The sequence below is a fragment of the Leucopleurus acutus genome (assembly GCF_964270905.1).
Source record: "Leucopleurus acutus genome assembly, chromosome: 6".
NCBI classification, from domain to species: domain Eukaryota; kingdom Metazoa; phylum Chordata; class Mammalia; order Artiodactyla; family Delphinidae; genus Leucopleurus; species Leucopleurus acutus.
Genome location: NC_139149.1, coordinates 75,274,811 through 75,292,648, shown reverse-complemented (window position 1 = coordinate 75,292,648; position 17,838 = coordinate 75,274,811). Strand labels below are relative to the sequence as shown.

Genomic DNA, 17,838 nt, shown 5'->3' with positions numbered 1-17,838 from the left:
TCAAAACTTTGGGAATAATGCTAATTCAATACATAGTGAGAATTTATGGCCTTCACTCCTTACATGAGAAAAGAAGAACAGCTGAACATTAATGAACTCAGGACAAAATATAAGTTAGAACAATAAAATAAACTGTAAGAAAGCAGATGTAAACACAAACACAGCACAACTAAAAATATCAATTAAGCCAAAAGTGCTTCCTCAAAAAGAAGTTGGAAAGCTTTTCTGTAAAAGGTCAGATAGTAAATATTTTAGGCTTCATAGGCCAGTCTGTGTTACAACTACCCAATGCTACATCATAGCTCAAAAGTAGCCATAGATAATACATAAACAAATAGGCATGGCTGTATTCCAATAAAAGTTTATGTGCAAAATCAGGAGGTGGGCTACATTTTGCTCACAGGCTCTAGTTTGCAGATCCCTGAAAAGATTAATATAGTTGACAAACCTCTGGCAAGACTGATCAGGGAAAAAGAGACAAATGTACAAACAATATTAGGTCTTAAAAACGATAAACGACTTTATGCCAATATGTTTGAAAACTTAGATGAAATGGACAAATTCTCAGAAAAATGTGACTTATCAAAAGTGACTCAAGAAGAAAGACTACCCTAATAGTCCTATAATCCACTTTTTTAAATGATCAAAAGGGAATGTCCAACATTTCTTTTCAAGTATTAGACGTTGAAATTGATCCACTCAAGCTGAGAGTTCGGAATTCAGCATCATAACTCACTAGTAATATGCTCAGGTCTAAGAGGTTCCCGGATTTGGCATTCCCCCTCCCTCAGAACTAAGACTGTTGGGCTTCTCTGAAACACTCAGCCTTGCCTTCTCAACACTACAGTGGTAACTGACCTAAACTTGGCATCGCCATGTATTCTGTGGGCCTAGGTCCTTATGTTAGTAACCTGCTTAGCACTCCAGTTCCTGTAGCATTTCCACTAGGTCTACAACTTACCCACTAACTCCACATTCTCCTCTTCTTCCCCTTCCTATCTTTGAGTTCCAGAGCTCTTCAGCTGGACGTTGCTATCTGCTGACAAATATTCTATTGATATAATGCCGACTTGTCTATGTGCTTTTATTTCTGAATATTACAAGCCCCTACATTCTCCACGGCCTTGCTATTCTCAACTTTGTTTCTCTCTCTTTATCCATTCATTTCTTTAAGATTTGATGCATACTGCTTACCTAGTTTACCAAATACTCTGCCAACACACCTTTGGACAGATGGAACTCTGCCTGCCTGGACTTCCTTCTAGTACTGCTTCTGGGTTTGTCCCTTAGCACCTGTCCCACACCAGTAACTAGGCCTCAGCCCCTCACACCATCTTCATGGTCTGACGCCTATGGCCCCAGGCCATACCTAGCCATGTCCTAAGACCATCACTGATTCTCTAGCTTAAAAACAGTGTGTGTAACAATGATTCATTCTACAATTCTTTACTGTAAAATGTAAAGAATTATATATTTACAATGTATACTTGGAAACAAGTATAAAAATGCATGTAAGAATAAGAGGGCTTCCCTGGTGGCACAGTGGTTGAGAGTCCGCCTGCCGATGCAGGGGACGCGGGTTCGTGCCCTGGTCCGGGAAGATCCCACATGTCGTGGAGCGGCTGGGCCTGTGAGCCATGGCCGCGGAGCCTGCGCGTCCGGAGCCTGTGCTCCGCAACGGGAGAGGCCACAACAGTGAGAGGCCCGCGTACCGCAAAAAAAAAAAGAATAAGAATTTTATATGCCTGTGAGTTGAAAAAATTTTTTCAGGTATAGGTAACTTCCTGATTTTCATCTGCTCGTGACCTACTTATATGTCTTGAAAGAGAGTGAGTGTTCAGTGTTTATATGAAGAAAACTCTCAGAAATACTACCAAAAGTGAATTAAGAATAAGTCACGTATTTCCTTATTTAGAAACTGAGGATAAATTAGTAACATTCTTTAATCTTAGGAATTTGGAAAAACTCAAAAATCTTGCTCTCATTGTAAACAGTCAAATGAAAACATGTGAAATTATCACAAGTGTACCTAAAAGGTACACTTGACAGTACCTTCTTTCTTTTAATTCCCTCAGGATTTTGTGATTTCCACCAAACTCTTGAATGGTTACTAGTTTGAAGCAAGTGTCCTGATTCATAAACTTCTATCCTAAACTATATTATTAGACCAGACTCACATACTTGAGTTACAAATAATAAGTGGTCTAAGTTAAGCTTCACAAGCCACACTTTCCAAAACCCCCAACCCCACATCTCAGCCGCTGGCATTCATTTTGACTGTTCCCTTATTTTGGGAAACCCACAATGGGCTCATTACGTAAATACCACCTGTGCCTATTTATCCAAAGAAGCAAAGAGCCCCTTAGCAAAAGCAAAGTGTGAAATAATTCACTTTGCATTTTTTTGAAGTAGGTCGGGATTTTTTTAAGTGAGGTTGACAGGCTTTATTAAAGTCATCTCTTTAACATACTTTTGCTTTAATAAAAAGACAGGCCCTTGACTGTGTTTCATCTGCTCTGTTTTAAAAATTATATGAAAACTGGATTATAGCATGAACCTAAAACTGCCAACATATTTTGCCCTTTGTTTCCTATTACTGACGACCTTGTAGTAGATTTCTCTATTGGTTCATAGGTAATGAAACTGTCAAAGTGTATCCGAATTATAATGCTACCTGTATTTTCTAGATCTACGCACAAGTTCTTGTGAGTCCATTATTGTATGGCAACAATATGTAACAATTACAAAAGGATATGCCCAAAATAGATCAAATCACAGAATCCCCTGTGACTAATTTTGCTAACCACTTCTGATATTAAGCACCAGTATCCATTCATATCTAAAATAATTTATTTTGTTTTTTTTGTTTGTTTCTTGTTTTTGTTTTTGTTTCTTGCGGTACGCGGGCCTCTCACTGTTGTGGCCTCTCCTGTTGCGGAGCACAGGCTCCGGACGCGCAGGCTCAGCGGCCATGGCTCACAGGCCCAGCCGCTCCATGGCATGTGGGATCTTCCCGGACCGGGGCACGAACCCGTGTCCCCTGCATCGGCAGGCGGACTCTCAACCACTGCGCCACCAGGGAAGCCCTAAAATAATTTATTTTAAAATATCAGATGGTGAAATTGCTGAAGACAAGATTAATATACAAAAATCGGCCAGTGATAGTAATTTTAAAAAGCAGGAAAAAATTTCATTGACGATTATACACTTTTATATCTTATATACCTGTATATATATGCAAAATAAATGTATGTTTATGATACAGACATTTAATATACATACATAATACACAGTATTTGACCTAACAAGAAATGTGCAAAACCTATGAATAAAGAACTAAGAAATTACTGAGGAATATAAAAGATCTAAGTAAACACATATAGTATATTACTGAACGGGAGTTTTCATTATTGTAAATATATCATTTTTGTCCAAATTAATCTATACCTTTAAGGCATTTCTAATCAAAACACCAACAGAAATTTTGGGGAAATTTGACAAATGCATTAAAAATTTCATTTGGAAGGAGAAATGTGTAAGATTACCTGAAAAAACAGAGGCTGCAGAACAGTACCATAGAAGGGGCACTTGCCTTTCCATATATTAAAGTACATTACTTAGCTACAGTAATTAACCTAACTCTATACTGGTGAAGGAATAGAGAATTAGACAAATGAAATCACACAGGACAAGATCAATGAATATTACTATATAAAATTAAACTTCCACATGGCAACCAGTCTGAAAGGTCAAAGGACAAATGATAATCTGGGAAAATGTTTACAACATAAGACAAAGGTTAATATCCTTAAAATATAAAAAGTTCTTACCAATATTTTAAAGGTTAGACAAAACAACCAAACAACTCCAACATTAAAACAAAGGATATGAATATAAAATTGGATGTCTGTTAAACATAAGAAAAGATACTCATACTCACTAAGGAAAGTTAATTTGAGCAATGATAATTTTTTCATCTCTTAGACTGACAAAGATTAAAAATGATAAATGCAAGAGAGTGGAAAAATGGACACCTGCGTACAACGACTGTGAAAATGTAAATTGCTGCAGCTTTTTTAGAAGGCAAGTTAGCAGTATCTACTAAAATATTAAATCTACTTATTCTTTGATCCCATAATTTTACATGTTGGGACTCTATTCTATAGGAAAACATGCACAAGTCTGTAAAGATATATATGTGTCATGTTCACGTCCTACCATATATAAAATTTTAAAAATGGAAACAACTTAAGTGACATCAAAAAGTGAATGGTTAAGATAAATAACAGCACATTCATATTGTGAAATATAATATAACCCATAAATGAATAAGGTAGCTCTATATGTAATCACTTAAAAAATATATCTAATAGTACACTGTACTTTGAGTATTTTGTTAAGTTTATAAAAAAGAATTTGGAGGAAGAGTGTACAAAATATGATCCCACATTTGTATAGGTAAATAAAAGAATGTGAATGTTTACAGATTCAATCACTTCACATCCTTTTGTAATGATTGAATACTTTTTCAATAAATATATAATATTTTTTGTGTTAAAGTATAAGTCTGGGGGGAAGATCTAATGTTTCTAACATGAAATACTGCATTCAACTGAACATTTTTTTCAAGGAGAGTTTCTCTTTCTTCTAATGGATAAATGGCTATAAATTTTAGCTATGAAATCGTTTTTTAACTTTTGAAATGCATTTATTTTTCAAGCATTTATTGGGTGCATTAGATTCTGAAGATATAAAAATGAATGAGACATTATCTCTGCCTTGAAGAATCCCAAAGTATACTGTGAGGGATAGACCAGTATATATATAAGTACAATAAAGTGTTGAAGTTACTGTGACAGAAGTGTATATTATACAGGGATAAAAATGGAAAGGAAAGGTCACTTGGGGGAAAACATATCAAAAAAGACTTAAGCTTATGCTTGAGTCTTAAGGTCTTAAAGATGCTTGAGCCTTAAATATGATGTGTTGGCCAGATAGACAAGAAAAAGGGAGTAAATGAGAAAGACACATACGTATATGCATTCTTCTGCTTAAGCAAAGTATTTCTGGATAGAGTGCTACAAAAATAAAATGAGAATTTTTAATGCCAAATGTCAAACCAAAACAATATTCAAAGCTATAATAATTCTTCTAACATTCATCTAAAATAATTTTGTTTTCTATGCTAGCTGAAAATCACTTTAAGTTATGGTTATTGTTTACAAATTTTTTTTCTAAAAAAAGTCTACAAAAATGATTTTTGTTCTACTTAAAATCTCATTTTATTTCTTAATTAAAAGACAAACTGCCTTGTACATGCAAAGACTTTATGCTCTCACTGCTTAAATTCTGATATTTTTCTAAAAGTCACCCTACACTGTAGTTCCAAAGCTCAACGTGTTTGAATTCAACACAAAAATACCCTAACACACACAATAGATATGGTCTATTTTCACTAAAGAGTTACATTTTGCTAAACCTAAATGTCTTTAATACTGCTTTCAGGTAATGTGTCTCCTTAGCTGCAAACTATTACCAAATTAATCTCTAAGAGACACAACACACCACATATGCACAAAGAAAAATGTGGGCTTTTTACCTCATGAAGCGTGAGATGTTTCCCGTCCTTTCTCTTGGAGTCAAATCTGCCATATATTGCACTATATTTTCGAATTTCCTCCTCTTTGTGTGGATCATCATCACTCATCTCAAAGATGTGACCAATCATTTTGGCCAACTTCTTGTTGGTTTTTAGCAGCTCTTTCACTTCGTTTAACTCACTTTTCGGCAGCGTGGGGGCCATTCGTTCCACACACTCGGCTACAGAGAGCGCGGCAGCAGCATCCAGCGCCTCGCTACTTTCTTTTGGGGAAGCTGGAGAGCCAAGGTCAGCTGGGGAGAGGCTGTGCTCGCTCTCAGTGGCATGGTGGCCTTGCCAGAGTCGAGACTCACTGATACTCTGCAGCGCTAAGCTCCCCACCACGTCTGATTTCCCCTGTCCCAAGCTCTGCACACAGGTGGTGGCAGCACACTTGGGGATTTTTAAATGAGGTTCCCGGGCATTGCTGTTTCTTTCATAACTGCTGCAGGATATTCCCAGCCAGGTTGGTGATCCCTCTGGTAATTTATAGATGGGTATGCTACTGACAGGCAGGGACGTCAGCGGCTGATTGAAAAGGCCAGGGTTTGTAACCCAGTCTCTCAAAGCCTTCTGTAGCCTCCTAACATGAAGGGGCTTGCTAGCCATGCCCACGAGTGCCATGATTTCCAAGAATTCCTCTTCTCCAGCTTCACAGAGTTGCTGGACATCATCACCACCTTGTTGGATAAAGGCATCAAAATAAGAAAGCAGATTGGCTTTTTGTAATATTCTGTACAGCTGCAACTCCCCCAGGGTCCTGGGTAGGGCCGCGGCCATTACTGTGGATGGGCTTAACCTGCAAAAAGAAGAGGAAATACTCATCACACTTGCTCCAAACTTCTTAAGCCTATTTGTTAGACACTATAGGATTTAAGAGTTCAGTATGGGAAGAATAAAAAACAAGCAGCATTTGCATAGCAACTGACTGTTAAGGAAGCATTCTCTCTATGCCTAAGTTACCTTATTTTACTCTATCAACCTTAATGGTCAATATTCAGTAATAGTTTCCATTTTAAAGAAAAAATTATAAAGGCTCAAAGAAGATAAGTAATTTGCCTGAGATCTCACAAATAGCTAAGCAGAAGTCTAGGGACTCAAACCAAGGCTCACAGGGCTCTATATCCCATATTTTTGACTATTCACTTTGCTGCTTCCATGGTGTGGACACAGAGGCAAAGTGAAGGATAATCAAATTCAGAAGGGGGTAAGAAGTATACTATGCTACCATGCACTGAATACTTATTTTGTGTCACACTGTATGACAAACACTTTATATTATGTCTAATCCTCACAACAGCCCTGGGAGATAGGTAGAGTTAATTCCCATTTTATAAAAAAAAAAGTAGCAAGATTAGTCTGGCAGGCAGAGGATGAGAGATTTCAGTATGAACTGGAGTTGATAAGATAGAAGGTGGTATATTTAGGAACTGAGAAAAAAAGAGGCAGGAAAAATTCAGACAAGACTTGGTGATCACTTAGATGTAAGTGATGAAAAGGAGAGGAAATGTCTAGAACTGCAACAGGCATTGGGGATACAGAAAATCAGGGATGATGGAATTCCCTTTCAAACACATGGCACCTGAACATGGCACAAGGTAGAATGCTTAAGTAGAACTGTCCTGTGTGCAAAATAACAGACTGGAGCCTAAGTGTGTCTCAGGGTTAGAGACACAGGATGAAGCCAAAGAGGGTGGAAGATCCCTCCAAAGAAGCAGCAGGGAGCCTAAGACAGAGACAAGGAACCAATACTTTTAGAGCTCAAGCAAGGCAGAGAAGTCTGCCTTTAAAGAGACAGAGCGAGACCCAGCAAAGCACTGCTTGACCTCTTAGCAGCCTTTAAAAGTTATTCACAGTTGCCTGGAGACCTTCCACAGGCAAAGAGGAGTTGGCCAAGTACTTCCATTTAAGAGAAACAAACTTGTAATCAATGCACCTTTAGGATTAAAAGGACCCTATAGCCCTCTAAGGGCAAAAATTATAGTAGGCTAAAAGAATACATACACCAAAGGAAAGTGAAAGCTCCACTCTCAACTCAGAAAGTAAGGAGCAATTGTTAACTGGGAGATAAGACAAGCAGAGGAATATTAGGAACACCAGATCACCACATTTGGGACTTCTGCTTTATGCCATCAACCAGAATTCTACCCAGAATTCCAGTTTCAGTCATCCCATCCAAGGAGAATGCATTTCCCTACCACCTAAGGACTGACTCCTGGGAAGCCCCCATCTCCTGGAACCTCTGTGTCATCCACCGTCTGCTCTAATCAATTACTGACCTCCTCAAATTTTATGGTTCTTTATTTTATAAGGGCATTGCCAGGTGACCTGATGACTTCCCAAGATACATAAAAAAAGACTGCATCTGAGCCCACTAAACGTCTGCTGACAGCCAAGAAATCATGTGGGGTGCTTCTGAAAAAATATAATTTCCTAGGTCCTTGGGTTGCATCTCAGCAGACTCTCATGATTTGGCAAATTTGGCAAACTACACTAGAGGATCCCTATTTAGTGCACTCTGGGCACCATGAACTCCTACAGGTTTTGAGACCACCGTCATGTTCATGCCACCTCAGTTCTCTGGAAAAAACATTCCTGCATCTTCTGAATCACCCATAGGAGGATCTGCTTTGTCCTCCCACTCCAGGGGAGACTTTTTGGGGAGAGAATCTATCATCCAGCTGGACACTAACCCACAAAAACAAGCTCTTGGGAGTTACAGACACAAGTTAAAGTCTGTATTGAACAACATTATACCAAATGGAAGGGTTTCTAGAAAGTGTCTGAGGTAGAGGAAAGGAAACCTACTTTCCCTTCATACACCTAATGCAATAGCTCCACGGGCTTTCAACTCAAGAGGATACACACAAAAAAATATCTATACACACGCATAAATATATATGTATGCACATACACACACAAAATCATTTTTATCAGAGGACTGTAACCTTGCAAGATTTATGGTGTCATCAATTATCTCACCATATATACTCCCCCAAATTATGGAATAAAGTAAAAATTACATGAGAAAATCCAGAACAGATTTCTTGAATCTTTTTATGAGCCATAAGAGAACAAAGAGTGTATGATGGACAAATGTAGAAGAGAAACTAAAGGAGAACTAAAAACCCAAACTTAGGTTTTATTCTTCTGAGATAAGCCAAAGATTTTAGAAAATATTGATTTTCAACTTTTATCCTTTCTCATCTTTACCCAGAAAGAAAGGAAACCCACTAGTTCCTAAGAGAAATCCCTTATGTTCCGGTAAGAAAGTAGTCATGATTATAATATCCCCATAAGGACTGATAGGACCCAGTGTACATTTTCAAAGTCAAGACACCAGATGAAAGATAAATAAGTGAACTATTTAGACTCCCAGGAGGCTTTCTAAAGGCCCACACTTACTGCTGGGAAAGGAGTTTTCTCCCTAAGCTTTTTGCTTTAAGAGAATGTTTCAGTTTCCTACAAAGCCTGTTGGGATAATTTAAACAACCACCACTTCATACATTAACTTGATTTGATTTAAAAGAAAATTTTTATGAGATTTTCTGTTTTTACAAACCCTGTATCTATTCGTGTTTCGACATGCAGGTCAAATAAATCAAAAGAAAACTTCATCTCTCCAATCTAAACATGAAAGGATCCTAACACAATACTATATAATATAGGAAGCTGCGAGTAGAGTAAATCTACTCAGCTGCAAACTCCAGTTACCTCGCCTGTTCAAGAGGTGCTGGAACAATCATGCTGAGTGTGACCTTTTTATAAATTCCACAATTAAGAGAAACCGGTTACCCATTTTTTAACTTCACTCAAAAGCTAAACCAAGGGCCTAAATACAGCAAACCTCCACTTGCACCAGCTTAAATGTTCCTCAGCTTGGTCAGCTCCAGAGGAAGAGGAATTAAACAATGGACTCATTTAAGGCCATTTGTTGTTGTTTGTTATTCAATGATCTATTTTAAATGGTAATGATTTGTTCCTGAACCTTTTAAAAACAAACTCACTTTGGCTCCTTATGGGGTAGGATCAGTCATCTGCCAGATTTAAACTATGCTAAGTGAAATAAGGAGCTGGTTTGGCTCAGAAAACTTGACTGGTCAACTCCAGCTTTGTCCTCGAACCACAACACAGCACTTAATATGAATATGGGAAACAAAACTTCTCTGACTTTCTCCAAGCTGGGACGTGGGGATTTAGAGTAAGGCAGAGTCTTTAATGGTCACAAGGGAAAAGAAGAACTATTCCTTCAAACCTGCCTCAATCTGTTCCAAGAAGCTTCAGCCTGCCTTCTGTCCTGACTCCTCGATCAAAACTCTCGAGGAACTCCTGAGTGATCACCAGCTTTTCTCTTTAACCTCTCTGCAGCTTGACATCACTCCCTGAAACACTCTTCACCTGACTTTTTGCTATATTATGTTGCCTTCCCTTACTCTATTGTAAGTGCAGGAATTTTCCAACGTTTTATATTAGATCCCATTTCTACTGTCTTTCCATATTCTCCCATGATGATCTCGTCCACTCCCAGGCTTCAATATCACCTATAGCAGACTGACCTCCAAACTGCTATCTGTAGCTTGGGCCAGTGGTTCGTGGAGTTCCTGCAAAGTGTTCTCAAATCCAAACATACACCAAGCACTGTCTCACACATATGCATCTACTTTGCAAATAAAAGTAAATAAATACTTTGTGATTTAATACAAACTCATTTAAAAGTGTAACTGAATTCACAGTTGTTGCCATTATATCAACAAACACTAAGCAAAATTAATGAGTACTTGCTTTTTTTTTTTTTTAGTTTAAAAAGTGATCTTCATACCCGAAAAGTTTGAGAACCCAAACTTTTTCTGATAATTCAGCATTTCAACTACCATGTGGAGATTGTCAAACATCTCAAATTTGGTAAGTCCAAAAGCAAGTATGTTATCTCATTTTCCTCCCTTCTTCCAGATTCCCAAATCTACTCTTCCCAACTCTCATTTCTTTTAGTTGCACCACTACTCTTCCAGTTTCCTGGATTAATAAAAGTAGAGATTCCTTTTTTTTTCTAATTTTATTGAGGTATAGTTGATGTACAATATTATATAAGTTTCAGGTGTACAACATAATGATTCACAATTTTTAAAGGTCATATTCCATTTACAGTCATTATAAAATATTGGCTATATTTCCTGTGCTGTACAATATATCCTTGTAGCTTATTTATTTTATACATAGTAGTTTGTACCTCTTAATCCCCTTCCCCCTCCCCACTGGTAATTACTTGTTTGTTCTATATCTGTGAGTCTGTTTCTTTTTTGTCATATTCACTAGTTTTATTTTTAAGATTCCACATATAAGTGATATTATACAGTATTTGTCTTTCTCTGACTTACTTCACTTAGCAAAATACCCTCCAATTCCATCCATGTTGTTGCAAATAGCAGAATTTCATTCTTTTTTATGGCTGAGTAATATTCCATTGCATGTATATACCATATTTTCTTTATCCGTTCATGTTTCTGTTTTCCTCTTCCTTCCTCCAATCTACATGTCCTTAGGCCACATCACCACCCTTTTTCTTTCTCTGCCTCAAAAGCACCTAATTCTAATTTTCCCCTTGCTTCTTGCCCCAACTTTGAAAACAGCTACCTCACCTTCAATACTTCCCATACTGCAATGCCAACTTTATCTTCCTAAAGTACAGGTGTGGCTCTTTACTCACCTACGCAAATCTCCCCACTTCATGGAGAAAAAAATCCAAACTACTCATATAGGCATCCCAGACCTGTCCAGCCTCCTCTGTGGTCCTTAACCTGCCCCTATGCTCATGCCAAACACTGGACTTTCCTCAAATGGTTCTTCACAAAGAAACTGTTAAGAATCAGGATACAGACGAGTAAACACACACTTAACCACTCTGATAAATGCTATGCCAAATGTTATCTTCAATACATAAGGAGCCATGGAACAGAGAAGCAGACTGCCATGGTCCTGTAGAACAGGTTACCTTAGGCTACAGGCTCCTTGATGGTAGGGACTAGTTCTCATTCATCTTTTATCCCCCTCTACTCCCAGCAAAGCGTTCAAGGTAGAACAACATCTCTATAAAGGCTTCTGTTGAATGAAACCCAACATTTGAGTCAGAATCTGATCAGCAGCCTTCTTTTATATTCCAAAAGGAATAACCTCTGTGTAAATTAGGGTCCAATCTAACAAAAGCACATCCTGCTACTTTACCTACAATCTTTTTCATTCTCTCATCCTCAATACTTCCCCTTTTTTATAGCCTGTGTGGTGGATTCCCATAAGATGGCCGGATGCTCTCCCTTTACAGAAACACACGTGGTTGCAGCGACAACAGACATCATGTTAGCCCAGCCCCAAAAGCAGCCTTTTAAGTCAATTTCAGGCACGAGAGATCCCAGGTCTCTTTCCTCTTGGTTTCGACGAATTAAAATGTTATCCCCTAATAAACATCAATCCTATAAATGATCATTAGACTCAAATGCATTCATGAACACTACACTTGAATCCTCCTCTTCGTGATGCAGGAAATATATATGAATACACACACTTTTATGAAGTCCATGGCATTCCAAAGAAGAGAGACTCTGCCAGGAGTGGGGAGAAACCAAGGGCAAAATCCTAGTAAAATCTGACTTATTTATGCAGAGGACTGTAAATTCCTGCCTCCCAACACAGCCTGAAATTTTTACTTTAAAATTATCTAAGTTAACAGCAAGCTCTTAACAGACTTCTAAAAACATGTGAAAAAACTTGGGAAGCGTTAGCTCATGAGTCACTTACAGATTAAGGTGAATTAGTTCCACCAGACTGTTTTCCTCTAACACCTAGATGAGATTCAGTACACGCTAAGGGAATGAAAGCTAGAGATGGGCAATGGCAAGGAAGGAGATAGGAAATCTGAGGCGAGTGACCGCGTTTAAAGCCTCGCAAGTATTGCCAAGGTTGGGAGAATGTAGCCTGAAGGTATAGGAGCCTGGGGAAAGGGTACACTACAGGTTGAGACTGGAAAGGTTTATGACAAGCCAGAATTTGGCTTAGGGAAGGATAAGCCTTAAGCCTAGGAAGTGAATTCTTCTCATTTTTGTCCCAGTCCTAGAACTCAACCTAAAATACTTAAATGTAGTTTAGTTACATGATGGGTTATTTAAGATAGCAGGTCGACCCAGGTCCTCACTCCTGTGTATGTGTTTTAAGTACCAAACAATTTAACTAGGCATATTTATTAATAAGCATGCAGGGATATATCTTAAGTCAAGATATTTTTGGATCTTATTACTGTAATAGCTGTGAATTAAACATATAGCTTCTAATGAATTAACAGTAATTTAGGAAACTTAAAATGTTCTCTCCTACTGATTTTTTCTGAATTCTGAATGAAGCTGGAAAAAATTTCTTATAAACCTCAAAATTTTAATTAGTTTCAGTGTATAACCCTAAATTTATCAAAGTTAGAAAAGAATCAGATTTATTTTGCAATTAAACAATAACTTAGCTGTGATACCAACAGGTAAACACTAGTATTTCATATAATATGGCTGGAAATTCTTCAATCAACTAACAGTCAAATTATTCAACATACATTAAGTGCCATTTGAGCATGTAGTATGCACACAGTACATATAAATTTTATCATTTTTTCCCAGAAATTTATCTTTAAAAATTATTAAATTAACATACTGTACAAGTTAAGGTGCAACTCTCTAAATACAATGTATTGAGAAATGACAAAACTATTTGAAAGCTTAATGGTATGTTTTAGCTGTGAGAATTCTGACGAGGATTGCTACTTTTTCCCCCAAAATCAACTTCTCTAATTTCCCACTTGTTCCACTGTTAAGTTTAAGGGAGTATATTCTACTACTGCACTAGTTTTTGAAAATGTCAGATCAAAAAGGAAATTTGCATTTAATATAAAAACTGTACTGTTTTTCATTCTACTAAAAAGAATGAACGAAGGAGTTAAAATAAAACTAAATCCAAAGCAAAGGGGCTAGGAACGTTGTATTATGCTTAAGTGGGCATTATTTATTCCTTATTATTTTTAATAAACTCCACATGAAATATGCATACACAAGATGATTATACAAGCAAGATCTTAACCTGTTCAAAACATATTAAAAAATGGTCATTTCCATGAAAGTAACATAAAATATACCATGCTTCTGTGGTATCCAGAATACAGCTTCACACTTAAAGGTAAATTGTACAAAGCTTTTATTTCCAATAATGCACATGAATAGCACCAACAAAAACAACCTGACTTACCATAATGGAATAGATGAACCCCAAGTCTTAGGACAGAGTCTAGATCAACGGACACAAAAACCTGACATACTTCTGTTTCCATGCAACCATCTTTTACTTTAAATTTTTAAAGTTCATGCAATAAATTCTTCAAAGGTCTCCCCCACTTTGTCATACATTATAATTTCTTTCAAAGCAGCCACGGTACAAACACCCAAAATCTTTAATAAGAAATCAATATGCTCTTAATATGTGATTAAAAGAAAATATCTAATACTTTAACTGATTCTCCAAATAGCAACAAGGAGAATGAAAATATATTAACTTTTCTACAGGGCAATGGATATTTACTAGTCATCAAAAAAGAAAATTTTTTAATTAATTTAGCTGAGATTATTCAATTTTATTAATAATTCTGAAACAAGACAAGATGTATTCACCAGATATATCAAATTATTTATTAGCTATATAAGCTCACTAAATTTCCTTGTATCAGCTATAGTATTCCTAAGGATTTCTGTCATGTTCATTACATCCACAATTAGCAGGAAGAATGAAATAAAAATCTACACTGCCTCCATGTTTTTATTATTATTATTGATTTATTCACATATAATAGGAAATCACCAGAGCCAAGGAAAACGAAATTTTTCCAACACCAGGATGGCATATTAACTTTTGTGCAAGATGTTAAAAATAGTAAAATTAAAACAAGAAAGCTTCCAATGGTTCCTTAACATTTTCTTTCAAGACTTGATTTTCCAATAACTAATAGTCAAACAGGAATAAAGAAGGCTGACCTTGCCAGACATCTATAAACTCTCAAGAGAACACTTACATGCAAGGTAATACCTATAACAACAACGTAATTTTTAAAACTTAACGAAAATATTAAATGTTTCAAATGCTGGAAAATGGAGGAAAAAAGGATATCCCCTGAATCTAAGCCACTTTTACTGGCACTTAGACTAGACTAGAGGCAGCTTTTTAGGTCTTCTGGAAAATATCAGTCCCCACCCGAAATAGAGAAAGTAAATCCTCTGCATCCTTTCTCCCAATATTCCTTCTTAAAACCCACACATAAATCAGGACGTGTCATAATCTGGTATGTTTTAGAGGGGAAATTTTTCAAAAAAGTGAAAATCTAAGAAGGTATTTCATTGCGTGCGCACTTCTCTAACAAAACAGCCTAGCATTTCCTACGTGACTAATCTTTTTAAAATTCAGTTCCTATGCAATCTAATATTATCTATTAAAACTGCCAAAATATTTTTAAACAAGATCCGAGTATCTCCCTCTCAGCTCTGATCTTTGCACTCCTTAAGTTTGCAGACACGTCACTGGCAAACCAATTGGTAGTGACAGGTTACTCCAAATCAACTCTTTCGGAAGGAAATTTTAAATTGACATCTACCCCCAAATTTTCCATGCCTCCCGGATCTCACGTAGTGAGGAATTAAGTATATGCAAGTCAAGGATTCCTCCTGATCACCTGCTGCAAAACGTGGTCTGCGGAACCTATAAATGCAAATATATTCCAATTCAATTATCCTTTCCCCCAAGATCTTACAACAATTAGGCTCACTCGAAGTGTCGTTTCATATCTTGCGCCTTGTGAACCCTGACAATGCAGCCCATAAGCATTTGATTGCACTTGCAACGTTTCTCCATGAATAAGGTCACAGACTACTGCATCCAAAGCCTGTATGTCCCACATGTGTTTGCAAATCCCACACTCGGCCTTAACGAGCACGAGTCTCTCGCTTCCATCGCACCTCAGTGCCAAGTTTCTGTAAGCCACTTCCAAACAAAACTCTCCTTCCGCTTTCCAAAAGAAAACTACATTCCAAAGGAGAGGATAGCCAGGACGAAAATTAAGGCTCTAAGTGCAACACTCTTACAAAGTAAACAAACCAACAAAAAGATTCTGCCCCTGCGGAAGGTGGCTGCAAAACTCTGGGGCCGGCGCGCGCACCCACCGCGCACCACAGACCACGCAACCCACCACCGCTCCGCTCTCCGCGTCCCGCGCGACGGCCCCAGCCAGGTCAGGAGAATGGACGCTGCGCCCCCGGCTTTCTGGGAGGAGAATGCACAGGTCGGCCCCGCTGCCTCGCTCGCCCTCTTCTCGCTGCCCCTGCGCACCGAATTTCTCCGGGAATCGCCCACACGAGCCCGATGCCGCCCTCTCCTTCCGGCGGCGGCCGCGCGGGGCCAGCTGCCCTGGACGCCCGCCTCCCCAGGTGCCGGCGCGGCCCGGAGACTCCGCCGCTCCAAGTTCGCCCGCGGTCGCACGAGCTTGAACGCATCCCGCAGTTGGCGGACAGCCAGTTGGTACGTACTAGGCCAGCGGCTGCAGCGGTCTTGGCGCGCTCTCCCCCAGGACGCCTTAGCAACTCCGAAGTGACGGCCCCCGGCTCTCTCTCATTCGGCTGCTGCGGCCGGGACGCCCCCGCTCCCATCGATGGGGGAAGGAAAGGTGGTGGGCGCTCTCTCCCTGCTCCCCCCACCCCCAGCTCGGGCCCGCCACTCCTTCCCGCCCGCCAGCCCCGACGGCGCTCGCTCGGCCGCAGTGGCGGTGGCGGCGGCTCCTCCCGGCGCGGGCGGCGGCGGCACCTCCCCCGCCGCGTCCTCCCCCCTGCTCCCCGCCTCCCTTCGCTCCCCGCGCGCGCTGCCCGTCCCCTCCCCCTCCCCCGCCCGCCTCCGCCGCCTCTACACCCCCACCCCGCCCGCTGTCACATTGGGAGATTCCGCTCTTGGTACATTCGCCGCTCTGGCTCCCGCCCACGCGCGGCCGAGTGACGCAGATCCCGGCGTGGGCAGCCGCTGGGCGGGGGCGGGGGCGGCGGCCGCCGGGGCCCGGGCTCGGCCTCGGCCTCTTCCCGCCGCCCCCTCCGCGGAATCCGGAGGGCGGCCCATTCACTCGGCAGCTGGGAGGAACCAAGTGGGCGCCCGGGAGGGGGCGGCTCCCGCGAATCCTGCTCCCGGCGGGGGGAGGGGGCGGGAAGGAGGAAAACGGGGGTGGCGGGAGGGAGGGAGGGGACGCCGCCTCGGGCCTGCTCTCCAGCTGCCGAGGGAACTGGGAAGGTTTGCAATTTAAAAAAAAAATTTTTTTTTTAAATGTGTGAGGTTCCCAATATAGTGTTTCAAAGAGCACGCCCCGCCAAATCCAACATCCCCCGGGAGGCTGATTTTAAAAAAAAATAGCACGCTCAGCCCACTAATCTGGGCGCCCGTCTCGCCTCTGCTCCCGCCCGAGCCGGCTCGAGGCTGGTGGGCCAGGTGCGCCCCTCCCGGCCGGCCCAGGCATCCTGCGGGAAGTGGGCTTGCGACCGCAGGGAGTGGGGGTGGCAGGTGCGCGGCGCTGGGAGGAAAACTGGCAGTTCCAGAGCATCTCAGCCCCGCCCATCTTGCCCCGTGCCCACCACCGTCCTGGCGTAGGGAGGAGGGGAGGAGTGGGAACCCACAAACCCGAAGTGCGGCGTTGACAACCGTCTTGTTTGCTGGGTAACTTAATTCCAACCTTCTCAACCCTCCGGAAAACCTGCTTGTTATTTTACTGGCTAATATTTTCTATTTCCACGGTGTAAAAATCCGACAGCGCTAGAACAGTCCTGGCGTGTGTTCGAATAGAGTTCCCAAGGCACGCTGTAGAATTTTTGAGTTTGGTTTGCATGAACTTTTTCTAACCAAAGAAAGTATTAAAACACCTCCAAAAATGTACTTAAACGATTGCCAAAAAATTTGGAAATTTGTTTTAGGGTCTATTTTTCCTTTCTTTGCAAAAACGGGAAAAGGGAAGAATTCCTCGAATTTTAGTAGTGTGTTCTTGAAGGGTAGAGAGCATCTAGTAAATCTAAAACTACTGCAAATACAGGTAAAATTCCGTTTAAACGTACATATACAAACAGCTTTATAGGAGGCCAGTCCCACATCCTGGCTGGCCT

At 40.2% G+C, this 17,838-nt stretch overlaps 1 protein-coding gene across 3 annotated transcripts in view; it reads right to left on the bottom strand.

Moving 5' to 3' along the window:
* Window positions 1-16,347, bottom strand: part of NAB1 (NGFI-A binding protein 1) — a 44,707-nt gene extending 28,360 nt beyond the window's left edge. For all 3 annotated transcript variants that reach the window (XR_014326291.1, XM_082841859.1, XM_082841860.1), the window contains exons 1-2: window positions 16,234-16,347; window positions 5,600-6,437 (exon numbers count right to left, since the gene is read on the bottom strand). Coding sequence is in view for 2 of the 3 variants with exons in the window: in XM_082841859.1 (XP_082697985.1) it covers window positions 5,600-6,418 (819 nt within the window). In the remaining variant the exon portion in view is untranslated. The remainder of the gene's footprint in view (window positions 1-5,599; window positions 6,438-16,233) is intronic.
* Between the last annotated feature and the right edge of the window lie 1,491 nt (window positions 16,348-17,838).